A 16,520-nucleotide genomic window follows, 5' to 3' on the forward strand; every position below is an offset into this window, starting at 1 on the left:
CGAAAAACAAAATCTGGTTCCTCAACCTCCCTAACTTCTCTATCCACAAATACATATGCATGCACTTCAACATGAGGGAAATACAAAAAAAAAAAAAAAAAGAAAAAAGAAAATAATAAAAATTTAAAAAAAAAGCTTTTCAAAGACATGATATTGAGGTAAATACACACAATGCCATATATAATACAGTTTTCTCGACACAGGTCATGATTCATTTCAACACAGGTAACAAAACAGGCTTTCAAGCAAAACTGCCTACTGGTTCTGCTATTTTCTTTTCTTTTTTTTTTTTTTAATTTTTTTTTAATGTTTATTTATTTTTGGGAGAGACAGAGACAGAATGCGAGTGGGTTAGGGGCAGAGAGAGAGGAAGACCCAGAATCCGAAGCAGGCTCCAGGCTCCATGCTGTCAGCACAGAGCCGAACACGGGGCTCGAACCCACGAGCTGTGAGATCATGACCTGAGCTAAAGTCGGTCGCTCAACCGACTGAGCCAACCAGGTACCCCTGGTTCTGTTATTTTCTAGGTACTACTTAAATGCCTTAAACCCCAATTTCCTCTTCTATAAAATTAGAATAATATCTACTTCAGATGTTGTCAAGAATCATATAGAGTTAATACATGAAATGTGCTCAGAAAAGTGCCATCAATAGTAAGTAAGCATTCAATAAATATTAGCTATTATTAGCTATTACAAGTGACCCTTAAACAACATGGGTTTGAACTGCACAGGTGCACTTACATGTGGATTTTTTTACAGTACAGACCTATAAATTCATTTTCTCTTCTTTATGATGTTAACATATTCTTTTCTCTAGCTTACTTTACTGTAAGAATATAGTACATAATACATATAACATAAAAAAAATATGTGTTGAATGTTTATGTTATGAGTAAGGCTTTCAGTCAACAATGGGCTATCAGTATAAGTTTCCAGGAGGTCAAGTTATATGCAGATTTTTGACTGCTTAGGAGGTTGGCGCCGATAACCCTGGTATTATTCAAGGGTCAAATGAATTTCTATTACTCAGTGAAACCATGAAGCTGTACTAATGCATTTCTGAGAAATGTAACACAATAGAAAGTAGTGGGTGGTTCAAGAAAAGTAACAGACTTTCTGAAAGTTAAGATGCTGAATAATCCGTGTTTTCAAGCTACTGCTGGTATGGTAGCAGGAAACCACATTAAATACGTTTTCATGTAAAAAAAGCTAGTCCAAATGTCATGACATTCATTTAGGACCAGAGGTCCCTTACATATTTGCTATACTCTCCCATTCAAAACGTTCTCCACTGTTCTTACAAATCAATTGTGGCAAATATTTTATTGTTAATAACAAGGTTTCATGTATGTTTGTTGATGTGTGTTTCAGGAGGGTAGGAGGCAATACACGTTTCCTTGTCTGATATTTGACAGTAAAAATCCCTTGAATACATGCGACGTCTATCACCTCATCTTTGTTAAGGAGCCCACTTAATGTGATGAGTCATGCCTGGAAACCTCCAAAAACTGACCATAATTTTTTTTCTTCAAACCAAGGCATTTCTGAGAGTGAATAGAAATAGTTATGCTGAAACAAAAGGTATAAAAGTAAGACCCATTCCAGGGAAATCTGGATATACAGTCACCCTATTTATGAAAAAATCAGCATCTGAAAATATAGGTATAATAAAATGATTACTATCTTTGTCCCATCGTATACAGGCCTTTAAAACTTTAAAACTTCTGCATTTCAAAACAAATGTTACCAAAGAAAACATTAAAATACATTTAAAGTTTCAAGGGATATTTTTTCCTTTCTTCCTTTAGTATTTCTCCAGAAAATCCAAGGTTTCTCTAAGAAAAATGGAGTAATTTTTAAGGAAACATGAAAAGACTCCTCGGCCACAGGTTTCTTCCATTAACTGCTTTTAATTCTTAAGGTGATCTAAATTACAGTGAGCTCTATAGAATGTACTCTAATCATGTGGTTCTGTGGTAAATGGTAACTGAAAATGTGGCTTTAATCAAGGCCAATATTCAGTTGGTATACACCCATGTAGCCATACTGTTATTGAAAGCTAGTACCCACTCTGACTGATAAGTGTCTGACTGTATCAACTGTCAATCTGAAAATCTCTCTGGTGTTATGGATACATAAGCACATTAACTCAATCAGCTATCTTATTTAAGGAATGTCAAGTATACAAAAGATCTTTGTGATTAGCAGTGTTGAGAAACACAGGTGGAAATGTGAGCTATGTTCTCCCCAACAGCTCATGAGCTGGTACAATTAAACAGTAATTCAGATAGTCTCAATTTACAAATATTTGGTTTTAGTATCAATTGGTATCTCCCAGCCACCAGCAAATATACCAGTTAGGTACTGCTTTAACAAGCATCAGAATTCATCTAAATTAGTATTCTTAAATGCTGACAGGACAGCATGGCAATTCTAAGAATAAGCCATCAAAGGAAATCCAGACAGGTGTTTAAAATATGGAAAGCATGTAGCTGAAAATTAACATTACAGTCATACCTCATTTTACTGCACCCACTTTACAGCACTCCGTAGTTACCGTGCTTTTGTTTTTAACAAACTGAAGGCCTGTGGCAACACTGCATCAGCAAGTCTACTAGAGTCCTTTCCCAGTAGTGTTTGCACATTTCACGTCTCTGTGTCACATTTAAGGTAACTGTCGCAATATTTCAAACTTTTCATTATTTTATTTGTTATGGCCACTTGTGATCAATGATCTTTTGATGTTACTGTTTTAACTGTTTTGGGTCACCACAAACCTCAATCACATATAAGATGGCAAACTTAAACGATAAATGTTGTTTGTGTTCTCTCTCTCTCCTTCTCCCCCGAGACACAACAATAATGAAATTAGGCCAGTTAATAGCCCTACAATGGCCTTGAAATGTTCAAGTGAAAGGAAGAGTTATAGGTCTCTCACTTTAAATCAAAAGCTAGAAATGATTAAGCTTAGTGAGGAAGGCATGCCAAAAGCTGATAGGCCTCTTGTGCCAGTCAAGTTGTGAATGCAAAGGAAAAGTTCTTGAAAGAAATTAAAAGTGCTACTCCAGTGAACACACACTGATAAGAAAGCAAACTAGCCTTACTGCCAATATGGAGAAACTCGGAGTGGTCTGGATAGAAGACCAAACCAGCCACAACATTCCCTTAAGCCAAAGGCTAATCCAGGGCAAAGCCCTTATAACTTTCTTCAATTCTGTAAAGGTTGACAGAGGTGAGGAAGCTGCAAGAAAAAAGTTCAAAGCTAACAGAGGTTGGTTCGTGAGGTTTAAGGAAAGAAGCCATCTCCGTAACGTAAAGTGCAAGGCAAGGCAGCAAGTGCTGATACAGAAGCTGCAGCAAGTTACCCAGAAGGTCTCACTCAGATAATTCATAAAGGTGGCTACACTAAACAGATTTGCAATGTAGATAAAACAGCCTCCTATTAGAAGAAGATGCCATCTGGGACTTCCACAGCTCAAGAAAAGTCAAGGCCTGGCTTCAAAGTTTCAAAGGACAGGCTGACTCTTTTCTTGTTAGGGGCTAATGCAGCTGGTGACTTATGCTCATTTACCATTCTGAAATCCTAGGGCCCTTACGAATTATGCTAAATCCACTCTGCCTGTGCTCTGCCCTAAAAGTGGAACAACAAAGCCTGGATGACAGCACATCTGTTGACAACATGGTTTACTGAATATTTTAAGCCACTGTTGAGACTACTGCTCAGAAAAAAAAGATTCCCTTCAAAATATTACTGCCCATCGACAATGTGCCTGGTCACTCAAGAGCTCTCTGTTGGGAGACACACAAGGAGATTAATGTTTCCATGCCCCATAACAAATATCCATTCTGCAGCCCATGGATCAAGGAGTCATTTGACTTTCAAGTCTTATTACTGAAGAAACACATTTCATAAGAATAAAGTTGTCAGAGACCATGATTCCAGTTGTCTGGCAGATCTGGGCAAAGTAAACTGAAAACATTCTGGCAAGGATTCATGATTCGAGATGCCATTAAAAACATTCATCCATGATTCATGGGGAGAGATCCACATATCAATATGAAGAGGAGTTTGGAAGAAGTTGATTCCGTGCCTCGTGGATGACTGGGAGGGGTTCAGGACTTCAGTGGAGGAAGTCACTGCAGACGTGGTGGAAATAACAAGAGAACTAAAATGACAAGTGGGGCCTGACGATGTGACAGAATTTCTACAATCTCAGGGCAAAACATGAACAGATGAGGGTCTGCTTCTCATGGATGGGCAAAGAAAGTGGTTTCGTGAGATGGAGTCTACTCCTGGTGAAGATGCTGTGAAGTTTGTGGAAATGACAGCAAAGGAGTTAGAATACAGAATATTACATAATCTTAGCTGATAAAAGCAGAAGCAGGGTTTGAAAGGATTGACTCCAAGTTTGAAAGTTCTACTTTGGCTAAGATGCTATCAAACAGCATCACATCCAAAAGAGAAATCACTTGTAAAAGGAACAGTCCACGGATGAGGCAAACTTCATTGCTGTCTTATTGTAAGAAATTGCCACAGCCACCTTAACCTTCAGCCACCACCACCCTGGTGAGTCAGCAGCCTTCAACATCAAAAGACACCAAGATCAGCAAAAAGATTATACTCACTTAACGCTCAGATGATGATAAACATTTTTTTAGCAATAAAGTACTTTTTAATTAAGGTATGTACATTGAGTTTTAGACATAATGCTATTATTGCACTCTTTAATGGACTATAGCATAGTATAAACATTAACTTTTACATGCACCAAGAAACCCCCCAAAAACATAATTTGATTCATTTTATTGCAGTGGTCTAGAAGTGTAATATCTCCGAGGTAAGCCTGTAAATAAATAACTTAAACAACAGAAAAATAATAATCAGTGTTACTCTATGGTGTAATGCCATAGATGACCTAAATATTATTAAAAGATACTAATCCTTATAAATAGAACTTATATGGCAAAGAAATGGAGTAGTTTTATGATTTTGGAAAAAGTCATACTTCCAGATAATGCCAGTGCCTATGAAGAATATCCTACAGAGATTCTAAATATTGTATCAATAAGGTATTTATATTTTCACCATTTTTCATACCACTTACTCTCTCACAATAGCTAGTGTTGACCATATAAACTATATAAAGCAATCTGGGGATATACTGTATTAGCTTAGCAATAAAAAAAAATTCTTTCAAATCACCATTAATACCTAGTAAGATTAAGATTATCAAGCAATATAGCATAAGGACTATTATAATGTACACTGATTATCTTGTAATGTCACTAAATCAAGTATGTTCAGAATTAACTATTTATACATTTTATCTTTTCGGTAGACAAAGGACTCATCAATGAATCACTACATCCTTATTCCTTTCCTTTTTCCTTTAGTTAATTCTCACCATATTAAAGACCTAAGAATCCTGGGTCCCATCACAACCTCTGAACGGTTTATGCTCCAAAACAAGAAATTTGTTGAATTTTAGAAACAACGTTGTCTGGAGTAAGCACTTCCAACCTATCCAGTCTTCTCTTTCCTCTATTTCTGAGACAACAGAATCTCTAAAACCAGACGTTTTTCATAATTCTTATCCTTTATGAAGACAGAAGTGACAATGGAAGGGAATCAAAATTGTTGTGGCTGTAGGGCCAATTAAACAGTTGATATTTAGAGACCAAAATGAATACTATAGGGAAGGACTATTCAGACCCTTAATGTGCCTTGGTACTCTTATCAAAACTGGTACCTTAAAACGAGTACGGCTCTCTTGAATTGCCAAGTAACTGAGTGGACGTGGCTCTTTAGTATAAATTAACTTTATTATTTAGTATAAATTGATATTAACTTATTTATAAATGTAAGAAAACTTTATCTCACGTATGTAGTTATAATTATGAGCAGGAGCTAGTTTTTATCATTTACTGCTGGTATTCTCCCTAGGAAGAAAGTAATTGTTATCTCAATCAGTCTTGCTATTTCATCCAAAACTGATTAAGGGGAATAAATACCAGAAGCTTAATGGAAATAAAATAACAAAGGCCACTGGATGTAAGGTTGAAAATATAAAAATCTGGGGATTATTCATGAATTTTTTTCTATTGCCACCAATTACACAAATAATCAAAAGTGGCTCAAATATGATAAAACTAATTTTCTGACTTTTTAAAAGAAGTAAATACCAGGTATCTGGCACCCAGAAGAGGTCTACTAAAAGGAAATCAGGATACAAAAAAACGACCAGAGATTTTCACTTCAATCTCTTCACAGGATATATTTTTTTGAACCTACTCCAATTCTGAAAGTGTCTTTAAACCTTTTCAGAACAAGTTAACATGGTTTATGTATACATAAGCTATGTATACAATTAATAATTTTAGTGATCACTATCATACCTTGGATCACAATTTTCTTATCTGTCCAGTCTTCTCTATTAGCGTATTCTTTGCTGTGCTGACATAGCACATACAGATTTGTTTTCACTCCGAATCTATTGAAGATTTAACATAAGTTTCCTATCTATTAATTATAATGCAGTGCAATCAGTGAAGACTTTATTTTCAAATATATATTTTAATTATTAGAATTCAAAATAGAAGAAACACTCATGGTTATTTTTCTCTCAAAATCAAATGTCTTATTTACTATTTACCTGGTGGTGGAATCAGAGGTGGAGCAGTGCTGACAGTTGGAGGAGGTGGAAGAAATGGAGGAGGTGGAAGGTGGGTGGGAGGAGCTCCTGGAGGGAAAAATGGAGGTGGTTTGCTAAAATTGTTGTCTACTTCAGTAGCAGATCTTTCAGAAAGGACCTAAAATTAAAATATAGTTAATTTTAAAAACATACCTAAGATTAAAAACTCAGTAAATTTATTTCATTTAAGAAACAAAGTAAAAAGTTTTATTCACATAACACATATTTTGAAGCAAATTTTCCATGTCTGTGATTTATGTGTATATGTACAGATGTGAGTATATACTCACACTCTTTAAGATGTCCACATAAAGCCTAGAATAAATGATTGAATCATTACCAAAAAAAGTTAGTAAGAATAAAAACATTCTGGGGCGCCTGGGTGGCTCAGTCAGTTAAACGTCCAACTTCAGCTCAGGTCATGATCTCATGGTTCATGAGTTTGAGCCCCATGTCAGGCTCTGTGCCGACAGCTCAGGGCCTGGAGCCTGCTTTGGATTCTGTCTCCCTCTGTCTATGCCCCTCCCCTGCTCACACCCTCTCTGTCTCTCTCTCTCAAAAATAAGCATTAAAAAAAACTTTAGAAAAGAATAAAAACATTCTCAAGGAGAGTATTTATAAATTAAGTACTTTATAAATATAATGTAATAAGTATTATCTTTGTTACCCAACCAAGTTACTGTACTCACATTAAGGCAATGTAATCATTAGTCACAGATAGTAGCATTAAGAAATCAACATGGCAACAGAAGAGATCTTCACTGTACCAGGGCCTATCAGCAGGTGGTATGCATTAACAGGGTGCAAATAATATGCAGCCCGATATATAAATAACTTTTTCATGTGAGCCTTGTAAATTTAAGAACAAGGGTTCATACTTGAAAAGTGGAAGTGTTTACAAAATAGTGACTTGTGTAAAAAGGTAAGGGACAGGCAGCAAACCTACAGGAGTGACACACAGAAATCTGGATTTTTGTCAGGCCTCCCTGAGGGATTCTGATGTGCAAACACATTTAAGAAAACAGCAGAAACAGACAACATAATGTGCTTTTAATGTACACTTCTAAAAATCCTTGCTGGCTGAAGGGTATCATTTAAACATAATCCCTCTTTTCATTAACTTCTTCATTTTTAAGTATAGCAATTTTTGTAACACTTATGCTGATAAGCTATTTTTTAAAGTAGGGAACAGAATTATTCTAAGAAATCCAGGCATTTTAATGGTGGGGAAAAGAAGAGAGAACTATCTACCAGCTTAGAAATGATTTACCCTCAAGCATGCTAAAAACAAGATTAATTTATTAAAAGTAATGAGGATCAAAACACTTTGACATTTTTTAAAGCACTGAGAAAAAGGAAATAATTTTTAAAAACGTATGATGAAGCTAATAGCTGAAAATCTGTTACTAAAGTTCTAACTTGAATTATCCAAGTTACTAATAACTCATCTCCTTTCATTATTTCACTTGAAAACAAAGAAAATCTACTTCCCCCCAAAATGTCACATTTAATAAATTATGTATGTCCATACAATGAAACTATCACAAAGAAATTTTAAATATTTTTAAGAATATGGAAAAATGCAAATGATAATTTTTTTTAAAGGATACACAAAAAAGAATCAAAACAGTATATCGTAATCTTGCTTGGTGACAAAGAGAAGTAAGTACCAGAGTGTTAAGAGTGGTTATCTTTAGATGCTAGAATTATCGGTAGTTTTATTTCCTTCTTTAAACTTTTCCAATATTTCCCTTTTTTAGTCCAATTAGCCTATATATTATGCTTACAGCAAAAAAAAAAAAAAAAAAAAAGAAAGAGAAAGAAATCTTACTGAAAAAGATCTAAAGGTAATAACTTCTAAATAGAATAGCTTTTGTAATAAAAGTGATTAATTCCATATTTTAAATCTAAAATACCTAACATATAACATAGCACTATAAATGCATATTGAATAATTAAATTAGAACATGGATGTAATTCTTCAGTTTCAAAATTAATTCATTTTTAAAATACGAAACCTGTATGTTGCTGTTTTCGTTTGCCCGTCGTCTTCCTTCTACTCGGCTAATTGTTATAGTCTGACCAATAACATCGATTGCCCCAGGTAATCTCCTGTAACATAGAAATTGAAATCAATTCAGTTTCACCTAATTAGATGTTTGAAAAATAACACAAATATTAAGTGAGAAATAAAGTCTAAAACCTTTTGCAATGTACTTTATAAAATAAAATCAGAGGATAGTACACATTGAAAAAAACTTTACTAAGTTAGTTAGATCTCACTATTTCATACTGTCATAAAGACTAAGCTTTATTTAGTAAGCTGGAACCTATATACCCAATGACGATCATGTTAAATTCACAGATTTTCTTTTAAATTTACTTTTTTAACAGTTTCCAACTGAATGTATCTTTGTGGAACTGAATCAGGTAGCAAATGCTAAGCAAATGGAAATAAAATTTTTTTGGCCACTGTAATTGTAACACGTATCATAGTTCTATTACAGAAACTTAAAAATTCCCCCAGAAGACTTGAAATGAAAGAATGCTCATTTTGATACACACTGTATTTTCCTTAGTGATTTATTCCAAGCATTAGAAAGCATACAATGGGATCCAGTTTTCCATTTCTGATAACTTGCCTTTAAATAGAAAAAATTAATATTTAAATGCCTACTCCACCTCCAGTTGTATTTATGATCCATTAAATAAGTATATGAATACATTAAAAACAGTGTACCAGAAAATGATGCTATAGATTTATCTAGGAGAAGCAAGTAAGTTAAATTTTAAAAAAATAAGGTTAAAAGCCATTTAGTTAGTAGTTAAGGATTTTATGAAAGTGTATATGCTTAACAAGTTACAGAAATCACTTGTAGGAAGAGGCAATGAACAATGGATGCAAATTAGATGAATTTCTCTTCATCTCTACTTCAGTTCTGAACAGTTCTGCCTTTAAAACTTTGTAGAAGTAAAACAACCAAGTACCATGGATCTTTCCACAGTCACAACAGTTAGATTCCCAAAATGACTAACAGCAGCTACCATTTGCCAAATGTCTACACATCATACCTAAACCTCACAATAAAAGTCTGCACTTACTGAATTACCATATAATTGTGTTAGAGATGTTAAAGCCAGGGCTCACGGGGAGGTCACTGGCATCAGTAATAACTAAATGGCAAAACTCAACTTTCAAATCTGAGTCTTTCTGATTCCAAAGCCTACCTACAGATCCCTTCCCTTGAGCTACACTGCCTTCTAGCAAGATAACTGGCTTTTGAGAAATTTAAGACTTCTGAAAACCAAAACTGGTGAAAGTTTGCCTCAAGGGAACCTTGAGACGCCCCATGATTATGTGCTCACAAAAACAAAGACCCTAGAAACAGTATATAATGGCATCTGAAATGTCTACAACTACATAGTCAGCTCCTACTTATCATCTTGCCCACTTCGAACTTCTATTCTATATAATTCTAATATAATTTTTAAAAAGTTCAAGCTTTTCTGATTTTATGCCCAGGTCATTGACTTTCCGGATTTCTTCATGATCTCAAGGAGCGAAAGTGGTTTTATTTACTTAACTCGTACCCCTTCAACATAGCTGGAAACTATCCTAACATTCACACATTAGAAAAAATCCAAATATCTCAGACATAAAACAAGTATCACTCCAATTTTTTCCCTAAAACTTAATTACAAAGCTATGACCACTGTAACTTTGTATCAAAACAGATGCCATCAGCCCTCTAATATCCACACACAACTCAGATTCCAACATCCCAACAGATACAGGTGCCTATTCTGAGGCCAGAATTTCCCTTCACCATTTATTGCTACCAAGACTTCATTGTAAAAATCTTTACCTCTACTATTTCCTTTTCCACTCTTTTCTATTCCCGATTGCTGGATTCTCCCTTCTAAAACTTAATCCACCTGAAGAACAAATTCTCATACATTTGTTTGGATTTTCAATTTCTCCAAACTGCTGAAGTAGGAAAACCTAAGTCTAGATCTAACACTCTAATGTCTTTCTATATACCATGGATTTGTAAAGACTTCTGCTTTCAAAAATTCTGGGACACATGAGAGTACTCACTTCTTAAAGTTTATCTTAAATATGGTCAATCTAATTTTTTCAGCTTTAAGTGAATTACTGAAGATTCAAAATGGCAAATACTAAGTTTCTAAAAACACACGTGGAAAATTAGCCTTAACAAATGTACATCACTAGAAGAAATCCAGAAAACTACAATTTCTTACACATTATTTCCACAATAATACCTCTTTACCCAGGCATTTTTACCACACAGACTGATATATCTTAGAAATGTTAAGCTTACCATTTTGTTCAGAAATATTTTAGGACAGATACATAAGCATATACCGAAGTAACAAACAGCACATAATATTTAACAGAGATGATTAACTATCCAATGTTATTCTGATGCCACATTATGAAAAAAATGACATTGAACTATATTATTCTGAAAATTTTTAATGACACATTTCTATTTCAGTGCATAAAAAGATTTAGTAGAGCTTTACTATGAGGATCTATTATTTTTTTTTTATATATGAAATTTATTGTCAAATTGGTTTCCATACAACACCCAGTGCTCATCTCAAAAGGTGCCCTCCTCAATACCCATCACCCACCTATGAGGATCTATTATAATTTGAGTTTCCACATAGCACAAGTTTATCTTTTTTAACCTTTTTTTTTAATGTAACTTATTGTCAAATTGGCTAACACACAATGTGTACAGTGTGCTCTCGGTTTTGGGAGTAGATTCCCATGGTTCGTTGCTTACATACAACACCCAGTGCTCATCCCAACAAATGCCCTCCTCAATGCCCATCACCCATTTTCCCCTCTCCCCCACCATCCCCTCCCCCCATCAATCCTCAGTTTATTCTCTGTATTTAAGAGTCTTTCATGGTTTGTCTCCCTCCCTCTCTGTTTGTAACTATTTTTCCTCCTTTCCCTCCCCCGCGGTCTTCTGTTAAGTTTCTCCAGATCCACATATGAGTGAAAACATATGGTATCTGTCCTTCTCTGACTGACTTATTTCACTTAGCATAATACCTTCCAGTTCCATCCACGTTGCTACAAATGCCAGATTTCATTCTTTCTCATTGCCAAGTAGTATTCCATTGTATATATAAACCACATCTTCTTTATCCATTTGTCAGTTGATGGGCATTTAGGCTCTTTCCATAATTTGGCTATTGTTGAAAGCGCTGCTTCCACATAGCACAAGTTTAACTGGGCTTACACGTTTGTTCAATAAGGCAGATAGCTAATATAGCTGCCAAGATTCTCTTCTGTGTTGGACTAAACCATATAGCTAAAGAGAGACAGAAACTAACCATGATTGAGATCTGAAGTTTCATTAATCTACAAGCTTAATACAGGCAGTGGATGTTCACAAGAGCCTCTACCTTTCGTGAATATGAAAATATCTCTGAAATTATAATGGAATTAAATTAAAATTAAAATGGCATATTTTGATGATTCTGATATAAACTACTTACAAAGATAAAACAAAATTTTTAAGGTGACAGAATTAGGGCCAAGGGAAGACAAAGAATTAATTATTAATCTTTTGCCACAAATTTATCTCTGAGCTTCTCATTTTTTACCAGCCAAAATAAAGGACATCTTTAATAACAAGTCTTTTAATGTAAGATAAAAACAAAGCATTAACCCTGAAGACTGCTCTTCCTGGTAACAAGAGCACCACCTACAATGTGCTAGGAAGCACTGTTCTAAGCACTTTAGATACATTTACTCTTCACTACTTCCCTATGAAGTAGCAATTATTATTATTCCCATTTTACAGAAGAGAATAAAGAGAAAAAAAATTTCTCCTGAGTCCATGTTAAGAGAAAGTAGGATAGAGTACAGTTTTCAAACTTTGACCCCAAAATATATTTAAGAAACACATTTTACACAGTAATCCAGTAAACACATAAAAAAAACTAAAAGCGTCATGAAATAATACTTACACTTATTAAAAAGGAAAGAGTAACATTAAAATCAAATATGAATTATTAGTATTAAATATCACACACACACAAAAAAAACAATACAAACCCCAGAAATATTTGGTGGTTGAGACCACAAAATTCATTTCACACCCCACTAATGGACTGCAATCTCATGATGCTGTGAAAAACTGAAATAGGGACAAAGTCTCCAATTACTACAATGAAAACATAAGTGAATTTCACAGAACCGTTTCTCAAAATGTTCCTCAATATCGAGTGAAGCATAACAATGTACGATCCAATAAAAGCAATTCAAATCAGGGAGAGTAAAACCACGTGGTCTGAGTACATAGCCCTTTTGATGCAGGCTTTATCTAAAGATTTAACTGTACTTTTGAGCAAGGGTCCTTACCTAGCATACATGGGATACTGAGGGACCAAGAGGATCCTGAACTTAAATATATGCATGTGTACAAATGCATTTTTCAGTCAAGAGTCCACAGTTTGCAGGAAATTTTCAAAGAGGTTACTGTTTTAAGTACAGAACCACTACTCTAAAAGAATAAATGAATCATGTCCTTGAGAAATCTATGAATGTTGCCTTCTCACAACAGAACTTCTAATAAGAACTGAGGAGCAATAATTCATGAATGCATTCTCTAGGAAAAAACGTAGATGTGACAGTTTCATATTCCCAAGTTAAGACACATGCAGTAGTATGATTGCCTAACTCAGGTCAAACATCTAAAAAGATGGCTATAACAGTTTTGCATGGAAGTTGGTATAACATCTTTTTTATTTTAGAAGTTTTTTGTTTTGTTTTGTTTTAGTTTATTTTGAGAGAGAGAGAGAGAGAGAGAGCAAGCACGGGGGGGGGGGGGGGGGGGGGGGGGGGGGGGGGGGGGGGGGGGGGGGGGGGAGGGGAGAGGGAGAGGGAGAGGGAGAGGGAGAGGAAGAGGGAGAAAGAATCCCAAGCAGGCTCCTCACTGTCAGCACAGAGCCTGATGTGGGGCTCAAACTCACAAACCATGAGATCATGACTTGGGCAGAAACCAAGAGTCGGACACATAGCAACGGAGCCAGCCAGGTGCCCTGGTATAACATCTTTTAAGCTACTTTAGGAAAGAGAAGCATTGAAAGACATGAGGAATGAATTTAGCCACACAGGATGGGAAGGGAGGACATTTTAAATGGAGGGAATAACATAAGAGGAAAATAACATTTGCAGGATTCCAATTTCCAATTTTACAAATATACTATCTACCAATCTATATGCAAAAGAAAAAGCGTGATATACCTTTGATACTGGTTACCAACAAAAAGACTTTCAAAGAGGCAAAATATAATAAATTAAATGAGACTCACAAAAAAGAAAGTTCTATGAGGTTGTAAAATGCAATGCAAATGTTAGTGCCCATCAAAGCAAACTCTATCATTTTACCTCAAATTCCAAGGTGGTCACTAAACATTTCATTTTAATCTTTATGTCAAGCCAGAATCCGATCTCTCAATCAATGGTTCTCAATGTCTCCTACACATCAGAATCATTGGGAGCTTTTATTTTCATTTTTTTTTAATGTTTATTTTTGAGAGAGAGAGAGACAGAGCACGAGTTGGGGAGGGGCAGAGAGAGAGAGGGAAGACACAGAATCTGAAGCAGGCTCCAGGTTCTTAGCTGTCAGCAGAGCCCAATGCAGGGCTCGAATCCACGAAATGCAAGATCATGACCTGAGCTGAAGTTAGATGCTTAACTGACTGAGCCACCCAGGCGCCCTTGGGAGCTTTCAAGAATCCCAATGCCCAGAGTACACACCAGACAATTTAATTTCGTCTCTAGGGCTTAAGCATCCATAATTTTTTGAAGCTCCCTAGGTAATTCCAACACATAGCCAAAGTTGAGGACCACAACTAAAGACATGCCCAAGGAAGACACTTACATTGTATTCTCTTCTAGAAAGAATTTATAGTTGATAAAAACCAATACTTATCTCCCTATTACTGAATAAATATAAAGTCGCACTGACCAAGGCCTGATAATTAAAGTAAGACTATCATTCGTTGCATATATATTTTTATACTGATATTGTGAGTTTCATGGACTCACACAGTACTACTTCAATACTTTTTTCAACCGTTACAAGAATAATCTTCTCTAAAGCATATACAGTTTATGAAGAAAATGTAATCTATTTTTCAAGTGAAGATTAATCAAACATCCTGTGTTGAAAAATAATGTATGTTCAACATAAAAATTAGAGAATTTAAAACTGTTTTCAGAGCACATAATTTATTCTCTAATAGTACTACAGTGAAAGAGACTACAGTGGGAGCAGAGATGCAAAAGGAACTAACATTATTGGGTGCCCCGCAACAGGTTCTTTTGCAGCCTTAGAAGCCATTTAATCCACAAGTACTTGGTATAAGTCCAATTAGTTTCATTTTCACGGCTGTGGAAAAAGGCTCTTTTGTGAGTAAAGTGCCGCACCAAGATTCAGGCTCAGGTATGACTCCAAATTCTACTTCTTCTACTAAGTGTTTTCCATGCTAATTCTCTGGGGACTGAATTCTTAAAATGTTGTTACTTTTCAAGCTATCTTAAAAACAAAGACCTTAAACACTTAAAGATGAACTACGCTAAACTTTGACTCAGTAGAGCACATAAATGTGCTCATTAGGAAAGCCAAATTTACTCACTCTTGTGCAGAGCTTGAAATAATAAAGCTTTACCTACCATATTTATGTTTAATTTTATTGTTTAAATGTAGGGAAAGATATTCTACAGGGAATTTTTAAAAATAAAAGCCTTCATATGTCCAATCACATAAATTCTTACAAGCTACATAATACAAGCAATACACATTCAAAGTGCTCAAATGCCATGAAGGTACAGGTACATCTTTCCAGTACATTATTTCACCAAGACATAAAAAGCAGTGCAAGAACAAATGAAGAGGTCAATCTTAGACTGAATGTCCATTTAACATTGTTTTATTGTACATTTTATGTTTGACTATTGTAAGAAGTGCAAGGTTTAAATATTTTAGTAATTCTGGATTAAGCAATTTTTACTTTTCCTCTTTCAAGAGTCTGAATCAGTTAAAAAGCCATGATATGAAAAAACAAGCTTACTAAGACAACCTAGAATATGCAACTACTTACCTAACAGATTTTAATATTATAAAATGAAAACAAAACACACAAACTGGACATTAGGATAAGATTACAGCAATCATCCTTATTGCCAATTTCAATGTTCTGTGTTCATTAAAACTGCTTCATTCTTCTAGTTGGCCTAATAAGTGTCACAAATTTGAATTTATAAAACAAAACTCACACCCAACAAAATGCCCTTGCTACATAGTTATGAAGACTACTATTAACCAAAGTTGGAAAAATACTGTATTAACAGGAATATATGTGAGATAAGAAGTCCTGAGTCTCCAAACACAGTAACTTATAAAAAGGATTTCAATCATCGTTTAAGTGCTCTTACAAAGAGATTTATGCCATGTTTCAAAAACAAAACAAAGCAAAACACATTCCTCAGTTACACTAACTACAACGGGTAGAATCTCATTTTTTTATCTTATGCTGTAAAGTGTGTGTATGTATGTGTACATATATATACATACACACATACATCATTCAAAAGGAGAGCAGTAGCTTTAACTAGAGTTTTTTTTTTCTTTTGAATTTTCAAAGGCACAAAACACGTACTGAAAATAGTGTCAAATTTCCTATTACCTATATTCCCTAAGACTGATCACAAAGTCAGAATGGGATTTTTCTGTGTTTCCAAAGCATCTTTTATTGGGGGGTGGGGGTGGGCAAG

At 35.0% G+C, this 16,520-nt stretch overlaps 1 protein-coding gene across 30 annotated transcripts in view; it reads right to left on the reverse strand.

The window, feature by feature from the left end:
- The window catches only part of FIP1L1 (factor interacting with PAPOLA and CPSF1), an 81,727-nt gene that overhangs the window by 30,344 nt on the left and 34,863 nt on the right, over positions 1–16,520 (reverse strand). For all 30 annotated transcript variants that reach the window (XM_043572641.1, XM_043572633.1, XM_043572651.1 and 27 more), the window contains 2 exons: positions 8,713–8,806; positions 6,656–6,812 (listed from right to left, as the gene is read on the reverse strand). In XM_043572641.1, coding sequence (XP_043428576.1) covers positions 6,656–6,812; positions 8,713–8,806 — 251 coding nt within the window. The remainder of the gene's footprint in view (positions 1–6,655; positions 6,813–8,712; positions 8,807–16,520) is intronic.

This window comes from Prionailurus bengalensis, chromosome B1, assembly GCF_016509475.1.
Source record: "Prionailurus bengalensis isolate Pbe53 chromosome B1, Fcat_Pben_1.1_paternal_pri, whole genome shotgun sequence".
In the NCBI taxonomy this organism is placed as follows: Eukaryota; Metazoa; Chordata; class Mammalia; order Carnivora; family Felidae; genus Prionailurus; species Prionailurus bengalensis.